Source organism: Heliangelus exortis, chromosome Z, assembly GCF_036169615.1.
Source record: "Heliangelus exortis chromosome Z, bHelExo1.hap1, whole genome shotgun sequence".
Lineage (NCBI taxonomy): Eukaryota > Metazoa > Chordata > Aves > Apodiformes > Trochilidae > Heliangelus > Heliangelus exortis.
In genome coordinates, this window is record NC_092454.1 from 31357405 (window position 1) to 31375021 (window position 17617).

General features: G+C 37.8%; 1 protein-coding gene across 1 annotated transcript in view; it reads left to right on the forward strand.

Annotated features, from left to right (window-relative positions):
* CNTNAP4 (contactin associated protein family member 4) overlaps positions 1-11883 on the forward strand; it is a 204201-nt gene extending 192318 nt beyond the window's left edge. Inside the window, exon 24 of the mRNA XM_071730885.1 lies at positions 4144-11883. Within this exon, the coding sequence (XP_071586986.1) occupies positions 4144-4334 (191 nt within the window). The 3' untranslated portion in view covers positions 4335-11883. The remainder of the gene's footprint in view (positions 1-4143) is intronic.
* Positions 11884-17617: the final 5734 nt, after the last annotated feature.

The following is a 17617-nucleotide window of genomic DNA, read 5'->3' on the forward strand; positions in this document are numbered from 1 at the left end:
AGAACAAGTATGGTGTAAAGCTAGGGACGGATGTCTTGTGCTTAAGTGACAGAATGGATAATCAGGACGTGCAGGTTCTGTTACTGTGTCTTTCTGACTGACTATTGTTGAACCATGATTCATCTCTGTTGTGATGGGGAAACCTCTAAGTTCTGTATTTTTAGCAGGAATGAAGAGTATACAAGTGAGCCTGAGAGTTCAGGACTTAGGGCCCTCAGGAGAATTTCAGCTCCTGTAACTGTATTGGAAAAACTGTCTGGTTAGGCAGGGTCATATGATTTTTTTAAAAAAAATATCACTGTCTCTTGTGACAATCATCCTATGAAGATTTCTTACTTCCTTAGGAGGAAGTAAGGGAAGGAAAACAGTTTCACTCATGAGGATTGTATTTTCATGGTATAATAAACTGCTTCAATTTCAATGAGTTACTTCAACAGAAAAAGGGCAGGGTAAGGGTGAGATCATCTCTGTAATTTAAAAATTCTGAACAGGTTTGCTTTCTAAAGGATTTAAAATCCCCAGCAGACAAATGGTACAGTGGGATTCTCCTGCAGAGAATGACTTGGGGGTACTGGTGGATGAAAAGATGTGAAGGAGCTGGCAATGTGCACTTGCAGCCTAGAAAGTCCCCTTGTGAGAAAGTCCATTCTTGTGAGACCCAACTTGGAGTATTATGTCAAGATCTGGAGGGCTCGGAACAGGAAAGGCCTGGATCTGTTAGAGCAGAGCAAGAGGTGGGCCGTAAAAATGATCAGGGCAATCACACAATCATAGAATGGCTAGAGTTGGAAGGGAACTGAAGATATCCTAGATACAGCTCTTCAGCCATGGACAGGGAAACCTATCACTAGATGAAGTCACTCAAAGACCAATCCAACTTGGCCTTGAACACTTACAGGGAGGGGGCATCCACAGCTGCCCTTGGCAACCTGTTCCAGTGTTACACCTCTCTCACATTAAAGAATCTCCTCCTAATGTCTAATCCAAATCTCCCCTCTTCAAGTTTTAAACTCTTTCCCTTTCTCCTCTTCCTACACACACTTGCAGAAAGCCCTACCCCAGTTTTCTCGTAGTCCCGTTCAGGTATTGGAAAGTCACTATGAAGTTTCTTTGTATCCTCCTCCAGGCTGTACAACCCCAAGTTGCTCAGCCTGTCTTCATAGGGGATGTGCTTCAGCCCTCTGATAATTTTAGTGGCTCTCCTCTGGACTCATTCTGTGTCCTTCTGGGCACAGTGCTCCAGGTGAGGTGTCGCAAGAGCAGAGGGGGAGAATCACTTTCTTCAACTGGCTGGCCATACTTCTTTTGATGCATCCCAGTAAACCATTGGTTTTCTGGGCTGCAAGTGCACATTGAAGACTCATGTTAAGCTTCTTTTCCAGCCTCCAGGAGTCCCTGGGTAGGTTTTCTTGTAGCCTTTCAGAACTTAAAGGGGTCATAAGAAATATAGAGACTCCTTTTTTTTTTTTTTTTTTTTTTTTAAGCAGGGCTTTTTTCAATAGATCAAGGGGTAATGACTTTAAATTGGAAGAGATTAGATTAGGGCTAGATACAAAGAGTTTTTTTTTTTTACTTTGAGGGTGGTGATACGCTAGAGCAGGTGCCCAGAGAGGCTGTAGATGCCCCATCCCTGGAAACACTTAAGGTCAGGTTGGACAGAGCTCTGAGGAACAACCTGATCTGGTTGAAAACGTGCCTGCTCCTACAGGGTGATTGGATAGGATGACCTTGAAAGTCCATTCCAATAAAAGTCCCTTCCGTTCTAAATTATTCTGTTTCTATGATTCAGCAGAATAAAGCTGCCAAGGCTTCTGACTGAGGATAAATGCATTAGGTCTGGAAGGTGAAGTCAAGAAAAGGATCTGTAATGACCTGTGTTTCTGTGATTTAGATAAAGGTCCCTGCATGTCATGACCTTTAACATAATAATGAGAAGAAAGTATAATGAGAAGCTTCCTTCCTCGTACAGTGATATTTGTATCTGTATATATATATATTTGTACACAAAACTTTGAGGATTTTACCACTGAATTCAATGATGTCAGATCTTATGTATCTGGTTTCTGATTTCTTCCACATATGTAACTTTGTAAAAAATTAATTTGCTGTTTTAAAAGTTAAGTATTATTTTACGTAAGTATCTGTATATAAAGATTATTTTATAGAGTGGGTAATTGAGAGTGGGTGGAAATGTTTAAGTGTACTAACAGCTAAGCTGGTTTTGAACTTCAAAGTGTAATAGTTACAGTCTTTTCAAGGTAATAATAACTGCAGAAATTTATTGTTATAAGAAACCTTAGGGAATATGCACTCACAATTTTTTTACTGCTTAACTTCATTTGTTTTGAACTCAGAATAAAGCAAGCTGTACAACATTCACTATAAGTTTAATGAAAATACCCCTAAATGTAAAAAACTGAGAATTGTACCAATTCTTCTACCTCAGAAAAGGCAGGTTTATATACAAGCACTTGCAGTGGGATTGTACTGTGACTGAAACAAAGGAATATCTTTTCTAGTTAATCTAAATAAAACTGGATTTACTCAGATTTGCTATTCTGGAGAAGGATATACCACACAAAGATGTTTACATTCCTACCATTAATTAGGACTACTCATAGCAGAGGGAAAAAAAATGTCAAATATTGAATTTTGGATAGTCTGGTTTTATTTACAATACTAAGGTACTATGTATTTTTCTTTTTCTTTCATTAGTGGTCAGGTTATACAGTAGATTGTGCCTTCATTTAGTGCAGCTGATCCCCTGCATTACAAGTGTTTCCCAGGCTGCTTAGTGGTTTTTTCCTCCCTTCAGCCCAGTCTTAATTTCTGCCTCTTTAACAAGCTCTTTCTGCTTCCCTTATGTTTCACTTCTCCTCAAATTTTTCTCCTGCTCAAATTCATGTATTTAAGGGCCTCAGACCATTATGAGAGGAGACAGAAGAATTGCATCTCTGTAAGGTCATGTTTATCTGTGTGGGAAATATCTCTTTCCTTACTGTTCCTAATCTGCTGCACTAGAATCAGCATGCCCTGGTAACAGTTCAATAAATCTTTAATAATCATCCTCAAAATTTAGTGGTCATTCAATTTAATCTCTCATGTATTAGGTATGTGACACATATGGTACCTCCTGATCCCCTATATAAATCTTATGCTCCTGCACCTTTATGTTCTAAATGATCAGATAGAACTACATAATGCAGGTGGGGAACCTTGTTTACTTTTCAACCCAAGGTCATGTAGCCATGAAAAGCAAAACCATACCTAGGGTATCTGAAGAAGAGCTACAAGCCTGAAGGAAAGAGGAGGAGTCAAACTGTGATTTCACTGTGGTTTCACTTATTTTACTGTGAACATGAAGTGAGCCTTGGTTTTTGTATTTTTTTAGTATCAAACAAGTATCGATTATTTACAAATATGCTGTTACAGTCATGTGAGTCCTAGCTAATACCACAGAAATCATAGAGTGTTAGGGGTTGGAAGGATCTTGAGAGGTCATCGAGTTCAATCCCCTGTCAGAGCAGGATAACCTAGTGGAGCACATCCACTAGGTTGTCCTAGTGGATGGGTTGTCCACAACCTCCCTGGGCAGTGTGTTCCAGTGTTTTTTCACCCTCACAATGAAAAATCTTTTTCTTATGTTTACACTGAACCTAGATAGATAATGAAAACTTTTCATTCCATTATGGTGTACCACCAGCAGTGAAACAGAGCTGGAATTTACTTCCATGAGCAGAATAAACGTAATAATTTGTGTCTCATTTGATCTGAAGATGGGTGGCTATAAACATTGACCAATTTCCACTGGAGTGAATGTGATGAACTGTTTCAAATTTTCTTTTATAAATTCTCTTCATTTACTGAATTTTTTAGTCAGAACCTTTAAGATTTCTACTGGTTTTCCATTCAAAAATTCAAAAACTATAGCATTCTCTGGAGTTTATTTTCTGTATTAGTAGTGTGCAAAATTTCAAAACCATCACCATCATGCAATGCTGCTGCAGTGCTGTTTCAGATCTGAAGGGATTTCTTGCAACTTCCTGCATTATCTGATAGAGCCATTCCTTCTTTGTCCTACTCTGTCCCACAAGCTACTATCTTTTTTTTTCTCCTGATTTTTTGTCTCTTTTCTTCCTCTAGGTGTGATAGCAGTTGTGATATTCATCCTGCTTTGCATCACTGCTATAGCCATACGCATTTATAAGAAAAAGGGCGTATACTCAAAAAATGAGACAAAAGGATCAGAAAATGAGGAAAGCACTGAATCTGCACTGAAAAGTGAGCTCAGCATGCAAAACACAGCCAGTGAAAATCAAAAGGAATACTTCTGATTGGCATTCATGATTTAGTTTAATTTAATATAATAATGTGATGGTCTGACTTTCTTGCTAAGCCAGGGGCTCTCAATGGACAGAAAAAGCTCTTGTACTCTGAAATAAATGCAATGGGTTTGACACTTGCTATATCCACATGTTCAGTCTCAGTGGTTGCTATAGGGGGCCTCTTTAAATTACATGCATTCCTTTACCATTATACTTAAATGCATTTCATGTAACAGTGAATTAGGTATTGTAACCAATTTCATTGTTGGTAGTTTCTGACCGTTCTGATGTGACCTTCTACAGCTAAAGTTTAACGCGCATACTGAGTATGATTTTTGAATAGGAAAATTGTTATGAATTTATTGCCATACTTTTCTTTAGCATTTGATTCTAGGATTTTGTTCAAGGTGAAAGTTGGATTCTAAGACTTGTGTTACTAAAGAAATTCTTCTGTGTTGCAGTATAGTGATCCCTCTTACTTAGTTCAAAATGCCTTTTGAACTGCTGTTGGCTGGTGTCAGCATCTCCTTGTGAGTTATAGAGTTTGGTGTCCAAAACAAACTGTATCTCTTTCCCTTGGTATGTGACTGATGTTATTGTTATCCTTTTTTTTTTTTTTTTTTTTTTTTTCCAAGCCTAACAGGACTTAGCACTGAAGGGTGTATAATCTGGAGAAATGCTGTAAAATCTTTTTTGCACTAGCTTTTCACTTACGGTCAAGTAAGAGGGCACCAAGATACACTCATGAGCATTCTAGGCATTTAGAATAATATTGGGATCAGAAGAGGCAAGAAGCTTGCTGGGAAATTAAAAAAAAAAATATCAACAATAGTTAAATTCTCATGAATGAAGACACCAAAAGATGATAAAATTAATATGATCCCTGGAATATAGTGATGCTCCTTCTATCAATAAGTATTGTTCTGTGCACTACCTGTGACATACTCGCCTGAAAACTCTTGCCCTTGAGGTGTTCCAGACCTCAAGATTAAGTTTTTCTGAATTATAGAAATTGTTTACGATTATCATGGTGGTGGGAATAGGGGATCTGGAGTCTCATACAGTGGCTGCTACTTGAACACTTTTGCTCTTCACACTTAATGGTACCTACTGTGCCTATGTGACATAAGGTCTGATTATACCCTTCAAAAGTATAGAGGTGATTAATCTCCTGACAGAGCAAATGAGGGAAGTCTGTGAAGTTGTCTAAGCAAATAAAGAAGGTTTAAGTTGTCTAAACAGGAGATTGTATAGTCACTTTAGATACCATTGGATATCTGAACTATCCATGTGTCCTGATGGGAGTGTCACAAGTTCTGCAGAAGGTATGTGTGTTTTGGAGGAGACAGCTGGAAATAGTAAGAACATCCAAAGCATCCAAAATGTCACTAGATACCATGACTTAAGTAACTGATACACACACAAAGGATTTTTTGCACTGGTAACAGTCATTGGTTTTTCTCCTCTTTCAGTGAGGAGAATCAAAGCTAGAACCTAGACTGTGAAGTTTAGAAAATATTAATATACACACCCAAGAACATTATAAAGACATGTAAACCTGTTGTGGTCTGCCAAAGTTTTAACATGTAAGCTTCTTTACATAAGTGGTGGTTGTGAATGCCACCACTTGGTGGTATTCAGTGTCAGGCATTATCACCTTTTAAATTTTATTTAATTCTATATGCCTTTAAGAATTCTACAGTTCCTTTTCTGCTTCCTCCTGTATAACTTCATTTATTTTAGGAACAAATTATTTCCTTATTTTGGTACCTTAAGGATTTACAAGCAGAGCTTTTTCAGATTAAGATAAAACTGCTTTCTTGTTTTTCTCATTTCTGCTATTCTACATGAATGTGTGTTATATCAATCAGGTTGAGGATCCAGGATCAATGAGTAGAAATCTACCTTATGTATTTATTAGTGTATTTGCTGATACAGTTTGGTCCATGACAATAGGTCACCTTTAGAAAAGGACAGAACATGGTGAGGGAATAATGCTTGATTATTTTTGTAACTGATGTGGACAAGAATATCCTGTTTTCTGGATGGGGAGTGGAGAAGACAAAAAACCTCACATAGGTGATGAGAAGACCTTGAATTTTAACATTTGCTACTTCGGAGCATCTCAGTCTAGCTAATTAGTTTGAAGTGGAATTTAGGGTTCCTTCTGGTGTGAAATAAATTCCATTAAATTTAAGATGTGTCCTTCCATAGTCTTCTCTGTAACTCAGAGTTTCTGCATCTCAAGAGGCCTTCTCTTAGAGATTTGTCAGTGTCCACCCTTTTATGTCACTTAAATCAACAAATCTGTTGGCAGTGATGAGTCCCAGTCAACTCCTTATTTTTATCAATGTGAGATGTAATAACCATGTGACAAAAAATTTGCATGCTGGTGTTCGTTATAATACATTCGACCCTCAAAACATAAATTTTGATTGAATTACAAAAGATAGAGTATTTGTAAGAGTTACCCACATACTAACCTAATAAAACCTAAAGGGTACCTACACCAGGATAAGTTGGAAGTATGCAGATACAACTTTTCAATCACTTGCTTTTACTTCTAATTTCTTGATAATTTCTACTGTGTGTTTTCATAGAGTGAAAGATCTCTTCCCTTTCTTCATTTTATTACAAATGAATAATAATTTTCTTCCCCTATTCCATAGAAATTTTTAAAACAAAAGGAAGGAGAAACCTTTATTCCTTATTTCACAGACCAATAAATAAAGAGGTGGCAGGGCATAAATGCCTGTGTCAATAGCACATTATTGCATTCAAAGACCCTTTTAATGCATTTAATTATCTGAGGGAGTCTTAGGGAAATACAGAAATGGATTTTATTGAATGGATATCTGCAGATCTGTGGCATATAATTAATCTCTCTGAAGATGCTATGACCATTTTCACCTGTAGGAAAGGTGACCATATATTCATGAGCTTAATCTGAAATATACAGTTCCACTATCAATGAAGCAGCATTTTATATTACTTGCTGCATGTCTGTTAATAAAACAAAAATGGTAACACTGAAGTGTGCTGAGACATACACCATTTCGTTGTCCCTTTTTTGATTCTCTATTCCAATGTGTGACTTTTCACCTCTCTGTTAATAAAACCTTTTTAAAATAAAGGGAGGAAAATATTAAAAAAAAAAATTGTATTAAAAAGCTTAAAACGGACAACAATATACTGATTTTTTTTTAACAGTAAAATATGTAGTAGTGCACATAATATACTGGTGAGTGTGGTTATTTATAGATATTACTGAGTGCTAATGTAACAAATTTACAACACACTGACACATTTTCCATAGCAAACACATTGTTTTCTGGAGTATATTAGAAAATAAGTAGCATGTAAGCTGGTACATTTTAAAAACTTTGCGTGGACACTAACTATGAAAGGCTTGTAATTATTTATACACTTAACATTTGCTGCATAAATATGTTCTAGTTAGGTTTTGGGAAAACATTTTCCAATACATTCACTGTTTTATGGATGAAGAATGTGCAGAATTCTAAGTGCACATTTTAGCATTAAATGTACTTACAGTAAAAATAATTTTATGGTACCACTATATGGCAGTGAAATACAAGGAAAAGAGCTTGTAAAAGCCAAAACACAGAATTCCTGGGAACAATCAGTTGTGTAGATTGGAGTGAACAGGTTTAGATTTTGAGGCCACAAAGCATGCAGCAGCAGAGTAAGAGAAAGTAAATGATCCACTATTCCAAGTAAGTAGAGGATTGATAAGAAAGTATCTTTTTGAAATAAAAGTAATTACCTTGAGAGGTAATTGTAAAACGTTACACTCAAGGCATAGTTGTAGCTGTATAATCCATGTGACATCACAAGGGAGGACTGTTCTTTACAAAAGAAAAATGTTTGCTAAATCAGAAAACTGAAAAAGCAAATGCCCTAGTTTCTGGGCTGCAATGCAGAGTCTCTGGAGTGAGTGTGCAGAGGCGTGGCATAGTTTTTTCAGATTGAGCTGCTAATTCTGCAGCTGAATATATAATGTATCCATAGTATTTCCAACCATTTAATGAGATTGTTCCTTATCAAGAAAGAAGAAAAACAAAAACCCAACAAAATTAGAGCTGAATAAAAAGGTAGAGGTATAAAGGCACTGAAGTAATTTCACCATTTCTTTGAAGTACACATGCTTAAGAGAATAAGAATAAGAAAGGAACTTTCCTCTAAATTTATTCTTTTCAGAACTTTCTCTTTCGGCTTTTTGGTGATAGTGGGAAGGAAGGATTTAAAGGGTTTGGGTGCAAAAGGTGCTAAAGCTTCTAATACAAGAAACAGAAACAAGAAAATAAAGGTGCTTTTAGGCTGTGCTTTTTTAAGAAGCTAGGCTTGTCTGTATCCTTGAAAGGATGTCTGAAAAGAATTTTTTAGAAGAACTGGATATGTTGTCCAAATGTCTTAATATTTGATTTTACCACTAATGGAATGGTAAGAATGGAATCCAACATCAAAACTTCATTGCAGAGAGAGATTCATACCCTTCCTTCAAATAGTGACATAAAATCTTATTAAGTTTCTAGATTGTATTTATAATTAATTTTTGAGATTTTATTAATATTTACATATTATGTAAATAACACTGAATAAATCATCTCTAGTGGACTTTTTAAATAGCATGTAAAAATCTCCATAAGCATGTGACCGAATGTGCACATTCCCATATATATGCGTGGTTTTTATTATTTTTGTTTGTTTGTTTTGAGAAATCCTTTGGTAGCAAAATAAAGTGTTCTTTAGCACACAAACAGTCAGTACATTGAACAGCACGTTTCAGATATTGTCCGCTATGCATCTTGGAAAAATACTTATTGAAGAGTAACTATCTAAGCATCTTTACAGATTCACTTGGTGGACTTCCCCCAGACAGTTAGGAAATTTTAGGCAGCATCAGGACTTACGCCTTCAGACGAGGTTAGGTAGTGGCATCAACAAAAGACTCCTCAGAATGCAAGAGAAAAGGCTACTCAAAATGCTTCTGAGCTCCAAGAAAATCAAAGAGGAATTGTCCATGGGTTACATCGTATTTCATAAGTATGCATTTGTCATCAGTAACTTAGTGATAACAGCATTTAAAAGAACTATTAAAGAAATACATATATTACTTAGCAAACTGACCAATACCAGATAGGACTTGGTACTCTTAGCATGCGATACTTTTTAATACAGCATAAATTTAGGGTCATCCAGCTTATTCTGATATATGCAAGAATTTATTATTTCAAATACAATGCAAATACAATTGTTGGGGATCTATGAACTCAATTTAAAAAAAAAAAAAAAAAAAAAAAAGCTGAAGTGCCTTGCAAGCAATTTATAAAGCAAATGATAATTTAACTGAATCAGCCATCATAAAATCTTCTGGATTAAAAAAAGAAAGATTGCAAAAACATTTCTCACTACATAATATAAATTCAGTAATGGATGCCTCTTTATAAATTATTTAAGAAACAGGCTTTCAGAATTCTTCTGCATGACAGAAGTGTGTAGATTGAGCTCTGAGAGGGGTCAAAATATTTATCCTACCCTTAAGTGTACGGTGTTGAAAGAAGCCATTAACTTTTACACTCCAATGTACAATATGAAAAAAATACTGACGTTTTGACTAGCTTGATATATTAATATTTTTAAAGCCCTTTGAAGATAGAAACCTTTATATAAGTGGTCAGCATTGTAATAGGAATAAATGTTATGCCAAAATAACACTAATTAGTTGTATTTATTTTAATACATTTATTTCAAAGGACAGTCCTTTTTCTTTCAAAGGACAGAAATAATAATGATTTTCCTCATATTTAATGAATAAAGACAGAGTGACAGATGAATAAAGAGGAGAAAGATTTTGGAATATTTATTTTTTTTTGTAGTATAGATTTGATTGCATGTTCTGTTGTTGGTTTTTGTTTTGTGGTTTTTTTTTTCTTTATGAGAGGTTTGGTTTATTTGCTTTGTTTATTTATTTTTTAATGAGCAAATGAGAGCGCAGAACATTTTCATCTAACTAGATGGGTAATACTTGAAATAAACAAGATAGTTATCATATAGACAAAGACAAAACATGGAAACATGGATTATAACAACACATCAACATTCCTAAAAAATGTTTCTTTCTAATTGATTAGGTCAATGGAAGCATCATATGCATATATTTTAACTGTAAGTCCTGGTTCCTTCTTAGTAGCTTCAACTGCCTCTGTGATCCTGTTTGCTACAATTTTTAGTTACCAGGGAGTTACTTCTAACAACTAGTCAATCCTAGGCTTACCATATTTTAATTTTTAATGACCGAACACAAAATTTACTGTGTATCTTTAAATCAATTATACATAAGAAATAGTACTTATCTAGATAAAATAACTGTGTATTTGCTAGCATGCATGTTGTATACAAAGTATCAAATCCAAAAGTAAACATCTAGTAGGTTGGGATTTTCATTCATTTTTTATTTGTCTGGGTGTTTTTTTAGTGCACTTCCCTTCCTAGATAAACAAAGAGGATCACTTCTAGCTTAGTCACACGCTGCTTGTAAACAAATTATCTTAAGAGGGTGGCACAGAAACCTATTATTTAATTTTAAAAACTATAGAAAAACTGTAAGAAAAATTCAGAATTTTTCAGTAGTTGAAACCACAAGATATAGTATTTCCCTTTTCTATTTAAAATTTTAGTAAACATTCTGTATATTCTGTAACTTTTTTCCCCACTGCATTCAGTCTAGAAATACAGCTTTACAATATCTTAAAAAGAGCAAACACTCAATCATGGTCTTCTCACCAAAAACTCAAAAATTTTACCTGAAAAACAATATTTTTACAGAGATTCAGAAAATCCTTTAGCAGTTGCTGGTTTTTAGTTTTTGTTTTTGTGGGGTTTTTTTACTCAAAAAATATACAGGTCCTTATTCTTGCATAGGAAATGAAATTAATATTTAAATTAATTGTTAAGAATTGTGATCTGTAGTAACTCTGAATTATTGATATTGTGCTGCTATGATTTTGCTTCTTTAATGTTCAAATTCATAATATACGCATGTTTGATTCAAAGTGATTTTTTGTTAAATTATGTCATAAACATGTAAGTGCTATGTTTCAGGTGTTTTACAGATAAGTCCTACGAGAAAGTAGCACTTAAGTACACTATAGGATTTTCAGAATGTGTCATATATTACTTTACATTACACTTTGATAAAGCTCATTTATTTTTATATAACTTACTGTGATGGATTTATGTTTTATTCCTAGGACACATAGTGAGAATTAAACATCAAAATTAGCAGAAAAGCAAAATAAAACAAGTCAGAAATTTTCTTTGTTGATAAAGCTGTTATTATAAAAGTCCTGAAAAATGTTTTACTATGTTCCTGTACAGCTATTTTTCAAATCATATGAAGTGTTTATTTTAGATCATGTTATCAAGCACATCTCTTTTCAATCACTTCGTTTGTAAAAGCAAGCTAAAAGTAATTTTAGTTTCAAATTGATATCTAGCAGTCTGTATGTCTCAATAAAGTATTTCAATCTGTAAATGAAGTACAGCATGAAATATCTAGTATGAATCTTCTCACAGCAAAATAATAGTGATAATTAATACCCCCCTGAAACAGAAAGATCTTTGAATGTCTAGAATTGCCTTGACAGTGTTATTGTATGATTATAAGTACACCTATTTAGTTAGAATCTAATTAGGTAAGCATTAGTAAATGCCTGTTATTTAGTACTTGAGAACGGTTAAGTGCTACATTTGACAAACGAAATGTTTTTTTTAATTAATCAAATCATGCATATTATGGTCATAATGCTGCCCTTGCACTGGGCATAATGCTTGCCCGCTGTGGAACTTCCTAGTGATTAAAAGTAATTTCTCCATTACTAGGTTCACCTTTGGGCTCCGTAGCATACTCTAATATCCTTAAAAACTAATTATTTTTCCAGTAAACCTGTGTTACTGCTTCATGATAGCCTTTTTATTTCATCTACGAATTTCTTCCTTCTTTGCACCACTGCTAGAACCACGTAACTAGTGGGGAATCTATACTTGTAATTACACAGAGAGTTGCTGCAGCAGAGATTGCTTTTCCATTAGGTGGCTGTTGTACTTTGAGTTGGCTGCTCAAAATAGGTCATGCCTGTGAGCATTCCCTTGCACTGACAACTAGCACAGCTGTCCTGTTACCACCTTGCTGAACTGTGTCCTGCCAAATTTTATGGGCTTTGTACTTTTCAGTGTCTTCTGGGCTGAAATCCTGGGAAAAAATCCTACTACCTACCTTCAGTGCATAGGTCTCCCAAGCATGACCAAACATCACTGGTCATGTAGTGCTTCTCTGAAGTCCTAATCCCAGCTGGATACTGGGAGGAAGTATGAATACTGCTGTTCCTACATGATACTATGATGGAAAGCCATCTATGGCAGCCAGATATAGATACACCTAACCTGGAGACTTTGTCTTATTACATGCTCAATATAAAGAATAAGAAAATCAAGAGTGACAACTTCTGCTTAGGCCCCAGAAAGGAGGCAGGGCATCAGCAGGCAGGTTACAGTTCAGGCTGTGGCTGAGCAATGACCTGGTCTTCATGGGGAACTGAGGGGGAAGGTGCAAAGGAGGGGCAGGAGCTGATTGTTTCTCCTCCTGTTGGTGGACAGAAAAAGAAAAATGTGACTTTTGGTTCACATTTTTAAGGCTTTTCTAGAGAAAATATTTTAAACAAACAAACAAAACCTGCATGCTTTAGCTGTTGTGCTTCAAGAAAAAAAAAAAGTCAGACAGTAAGTATCTGGCTTTACTCCAGAGACAGTGACATAAGGCAGGAAGATAAAACCTCATAATGCTTTGTAAGAACATGCTCCTAGAAGTCAGGCTTCCTCTCTCACACAGTATAAGCAAGACTTTCAAAAGCACTTATATTGATTCAGGAAAATAACAGCTTGACATTCTGTACAAAATCCCTGATCATTCAGTTCACAGAATCACAGAATGGCTGAAGTCAGAAAGGATGCCTAGAAGGTAGCTAATCCAAAAATATTTGCTCAAGCAGGGCCAGGTAAAACTGGTTGCCCAGGATCATGTCCAGACAGATTTTGAATGTCTCCAGTGAAGGAGATTTCACAGCCTCTCTCAATGTTTAGTCACCCTCAAAGATGAAAAATGTTTCCTGATGTTCAGAAGGAACATTATACGTATCAGTTTGTGCCCAGTGACTCTTATCCTGTCAGTGGGCACCACTGGAGAGACTCTGGCTCCACCTGTACACAGTTCCTGCAGGCATTTATATATGTGCATGACATACCCCCATGAGTCTTTGCTTCTCTAGAGTGAGAAGTCCCAGCTCTCTCAGTCTCCTCGTGGGACAGATCCCCAGTTCGCTGACATTTTCTGTGTCCCTTTCCTGGAGCCTCTATTGCCGAGGAGAGGGAGAATCATAATAATTTAATAACAATAATTTAATTTGGAAGAGACCTTTCGGTCCAACCATGAGGCTACTGCTGCCAAATCCACCATTAAAACACACTTATTAGTGCCACATCTACCCATCTTTTAAATACCTCCAGGGGTGGTGACTCCACCATTTAACTGCACAGCCTGTTCCATTGCCTGACAATCCTTTCGGTGATAAAAGTTTTCCTATTATCCAATCTAAAACTCCTCTATCACAACTTGACACCATTTCTTTGTCCTATCACTTGCTACTTGGGAGAAGAGACCTCTACTTCACCACCACTTCCTTTCAAGTAGATGTAGAGAACGGTAAGGTCTCCCCTCAGACTGCTTTTCTACAGATCAAACAATCCCAGTTCCCTCAGACACTTCTCATAAAACTTATGCTCTAGGCCCTCCACCAGCTTCATTGACCCTTTTTGGACATGCTCCAAAACCTCATTGTCCTTCTTGTAGTGGGGGTCCAAAACTGAATTCAAAGCTTGAGGTTCAGCCTCATCTGTGCTGAATACAGGGGGACAATCACTTACCTTGTCCTGCTGGCCACACTGTGGCTGATAAAAGCCAGGATGCTATTGGCCTTGGCCACCTGGGCACACTGCTGGGTCATAATCAGCTGGTTATGGACCAGTGCCCCCCGGTTCTTTTCTGCCAACTCACTTTCCGTCAACTTTTTCCCAAGCCTGTAGTGTTTCATAGTGTTGTTTCTGTGACTCGTGTAGGATCTGACTTGTTCTTGTTGAAGCTCACACAATTGGCCTTGGCCCATCAACCAGCTTGTCCAGGTCCCTCTGTAGTGCCAGCCTACACTCAAATAAATCAAAACTCCCTTTTGGGTCATCTGAAAACTTATTGAGGGTACACTCAATCCTGGCCTCCTCCAGGTCATTCAGAAGACAGTTTCGCCAGCAGAATGTTGTGGAAACATCTGCCTTTTCCTCATCCACTAAGTGGGTAACCTAGTCATAGAACGACATCAGGTTATTCAAGTGGGGATTTCCCTTTCATAAACCCATGCTGATTGGGCCTAATTGATTTGTTGTCTTGCATATGCCACATGATGACTCTCAAGATGGTTTGCCCCATAACCTTCTCCTCCACAGAAGTCAGGGTGACAGGACTGTAGTTCCCTGGATACTCCTTCTGGCCTTCTGATAGATGGGCATCATATTTGCTAGCCTCCAGTGAACTGGGACTCTCCTGATTATCCAGGACTGCTGATAAATGATGCAAAGTGGATTGATAATTCCACTGACTGCTCCGGTACCTTATTTGGACCCCATCTTGGCTGTGTCTTGTCCCTACACTTGCATATGTCCATGTGATGTAGCAGGTTGCTAAGCATTCCTGCTTGGACTGTGGGGGCTCCGTTCTGCTCCCTGTCCTTGTATGCCAGTTCAGGGGGGGAAGCTACCCAGAAAACATCTGGTCTTATTACTAAAGACTGAGGTGAAGAAGGCACTAAGTACTTCAGCACCTCAGACTCTTTTTCATCCTTTGTGACTGTGTTACCTCCCCATCCAATATAGGATGGTGATTCTCCGTAGTTTTCTCTGGTTGCTAATGTATTTACAGAAAAAAAGAAAATGATCGTCTTTCAGCTGTAGCCAGATTAAGTTCTAGTTAGACTTTTGCCCTTTTAATTTTCTACCTGGTAATCACCCTAAGTTGCCTGATTCATCTTTCAAAGGCCATAAACATCTTTTTGCCCCTCTGTCCAGTGAGGTACCCTCCCTATTCCCCATTAGCCGTGTCAGGAACCCCACACTTCAGTTCCCTCTCTCCCCTGTTGTATTTCCAGCAGATATCTGCTACGTTGAAGACTCACATGGGAACAAGGGCTCACATTTATGAGGCCTGCCGGTTGATTACAGAATATATTTTTTCTTCTTCATCCTGGTGGGATAGTCTAAAGCAGACTCCCATCATGACATCTGCCTTGTTGGACTTCTCCCTATTACCTACACACTCAATTCTACACTCAGTATTATCAAGATTTGGACACTCAAAATAGTACTTAATGCACAGGACCATCCTACTACTTCTTCTACCATGCCTATCCCTGTTGAAGAGTTTATAGCCATCCATTACTAACCTCCAAATGTATGAGTCATTCCACCATGTTACTGTGATGGCAACCACACTTCAGCTGGGCTAATGATCCTGATACCTTTCTAAAGAAAGAAGCCCTAATTCCTACCTGTCCATTCTCAGGTATTTCTGTGCTTTCTAAACCATTAATAACCCTTGTGTCTTTACTGCTGCATGGCTCTCCATGTCCTGCCTCCATTGAGATGTTATACCAAAGGATTTCACTAGCATACCGTTCCATAAACACTGGTGTGCCATCTGAAGGCTCGTGCTTTTATCCCTATATTGTGGGGGACTGTGTCAAACATCTCACAGAAGTCCAGATAGATCATATCTCTTGCCCACTGATGTAGTTACCCAATAATAGAAAGCCACTAGGTTCATCAGGGAGGATTTGCCATTAGTGAAACCATACTGGCTATCTTGGATCATGTTCATGTCCCTCCATGTGCCTTATCAGACCTTCTGGGACAACCTGCTCCATGATCTTCCACGCACAGAGGTGAGGCTGACAGGACGTTAGTTACCAGGGTCCTCCTTACTACCCTTTTTAAAAATGAGTGTGATATGTCACTCCTGTGTCCTGGAGTGACACAGAATTCCTGAGTGATAGGACTCAGGGAAACGATAGGAAACTGAACCAGGGGAGGTTGAGGTTCGATATTCGGCAAAGGTTCTTCATCCAGATAGCATTTGAGCAGTGGAACAGGCTCCCTAGAAGTGGTCTCAGCCCCAGTCTTGCCTGAGTCAGGAAGCATTTGGATGACACTCTTGTTTGGATGAATCATTCTCAAGTGATTCTGGGGGTGCCCTACACAGGGACAGAAGTTGGACTTGATGATCCTGATTAGTCCTTTCCTACTTGTCATATTCTATTTCAGTCATCAGGGACTTCACCTGACTGCCATGACTTTTCAAATATCATGAAGACTAGCTTGAGAACTACATCCACTAATTCTCTCAGGACTCTGGGATGCATCTCCTCTGGTCCCATAGACTAATATGTTCAGGTTCCTCAGGTGGTCAGTGAGAGGGACTCCACTGCCCTGGTCCCCACCTAGTGTCTGCTTTTTTTTAACTTGGGAGATGCTGGAGAGAATTTGCCAGTGAACACTGATGAAAAATGTTGTTGACAACCTCAGGCTTCTCGTATTTGTTACTAGCTCACCATACTTGCTCTTCAGAGGGGGATTGTTTTCTTTAGCCTTCCTTTTTTCATTGATGTGCACTTTTTGCTATTCTTCATATCATTAGCAAAGTTCAGCTCCAGCTGTGCCCTGGCCTTCCTGACCAAAGACCTAAAGTCTCTCTAGATTGCCCTCAGGCTTCTTGTAGCAACTTTATCACTGTCCTGTAGGTCACTTCAGCCATGAAGGGAGAGGATGGGGAATTCTTTTTATCATGCATCCTGTTTTCCCATAAGGCCTGTCAGGGAAAGTAGGGTGCAATTCCATTAGTCTATCTCTCTCTTTTACTCCTTGTTACTCCTCAACCTACCCACCTCCTCGTGAAGCTCCACCACTAAGTGGAGGTGTTCCTCTACCTGAGCACAGCTCTCACAAGTGTACTCACTGCTGCAGTCCATACTGGCATAAGAGCAGGGCACACCTGCACCTGGACACCTGGGTGGCAGCTCCTTCACACTGCAGTTACACCTGGAAACCTACAACAGTTTTTGTGAGTGCAGAGCTTAAAGAGTCCATGGCTTTCTTCTGGGGGACATCGTTGC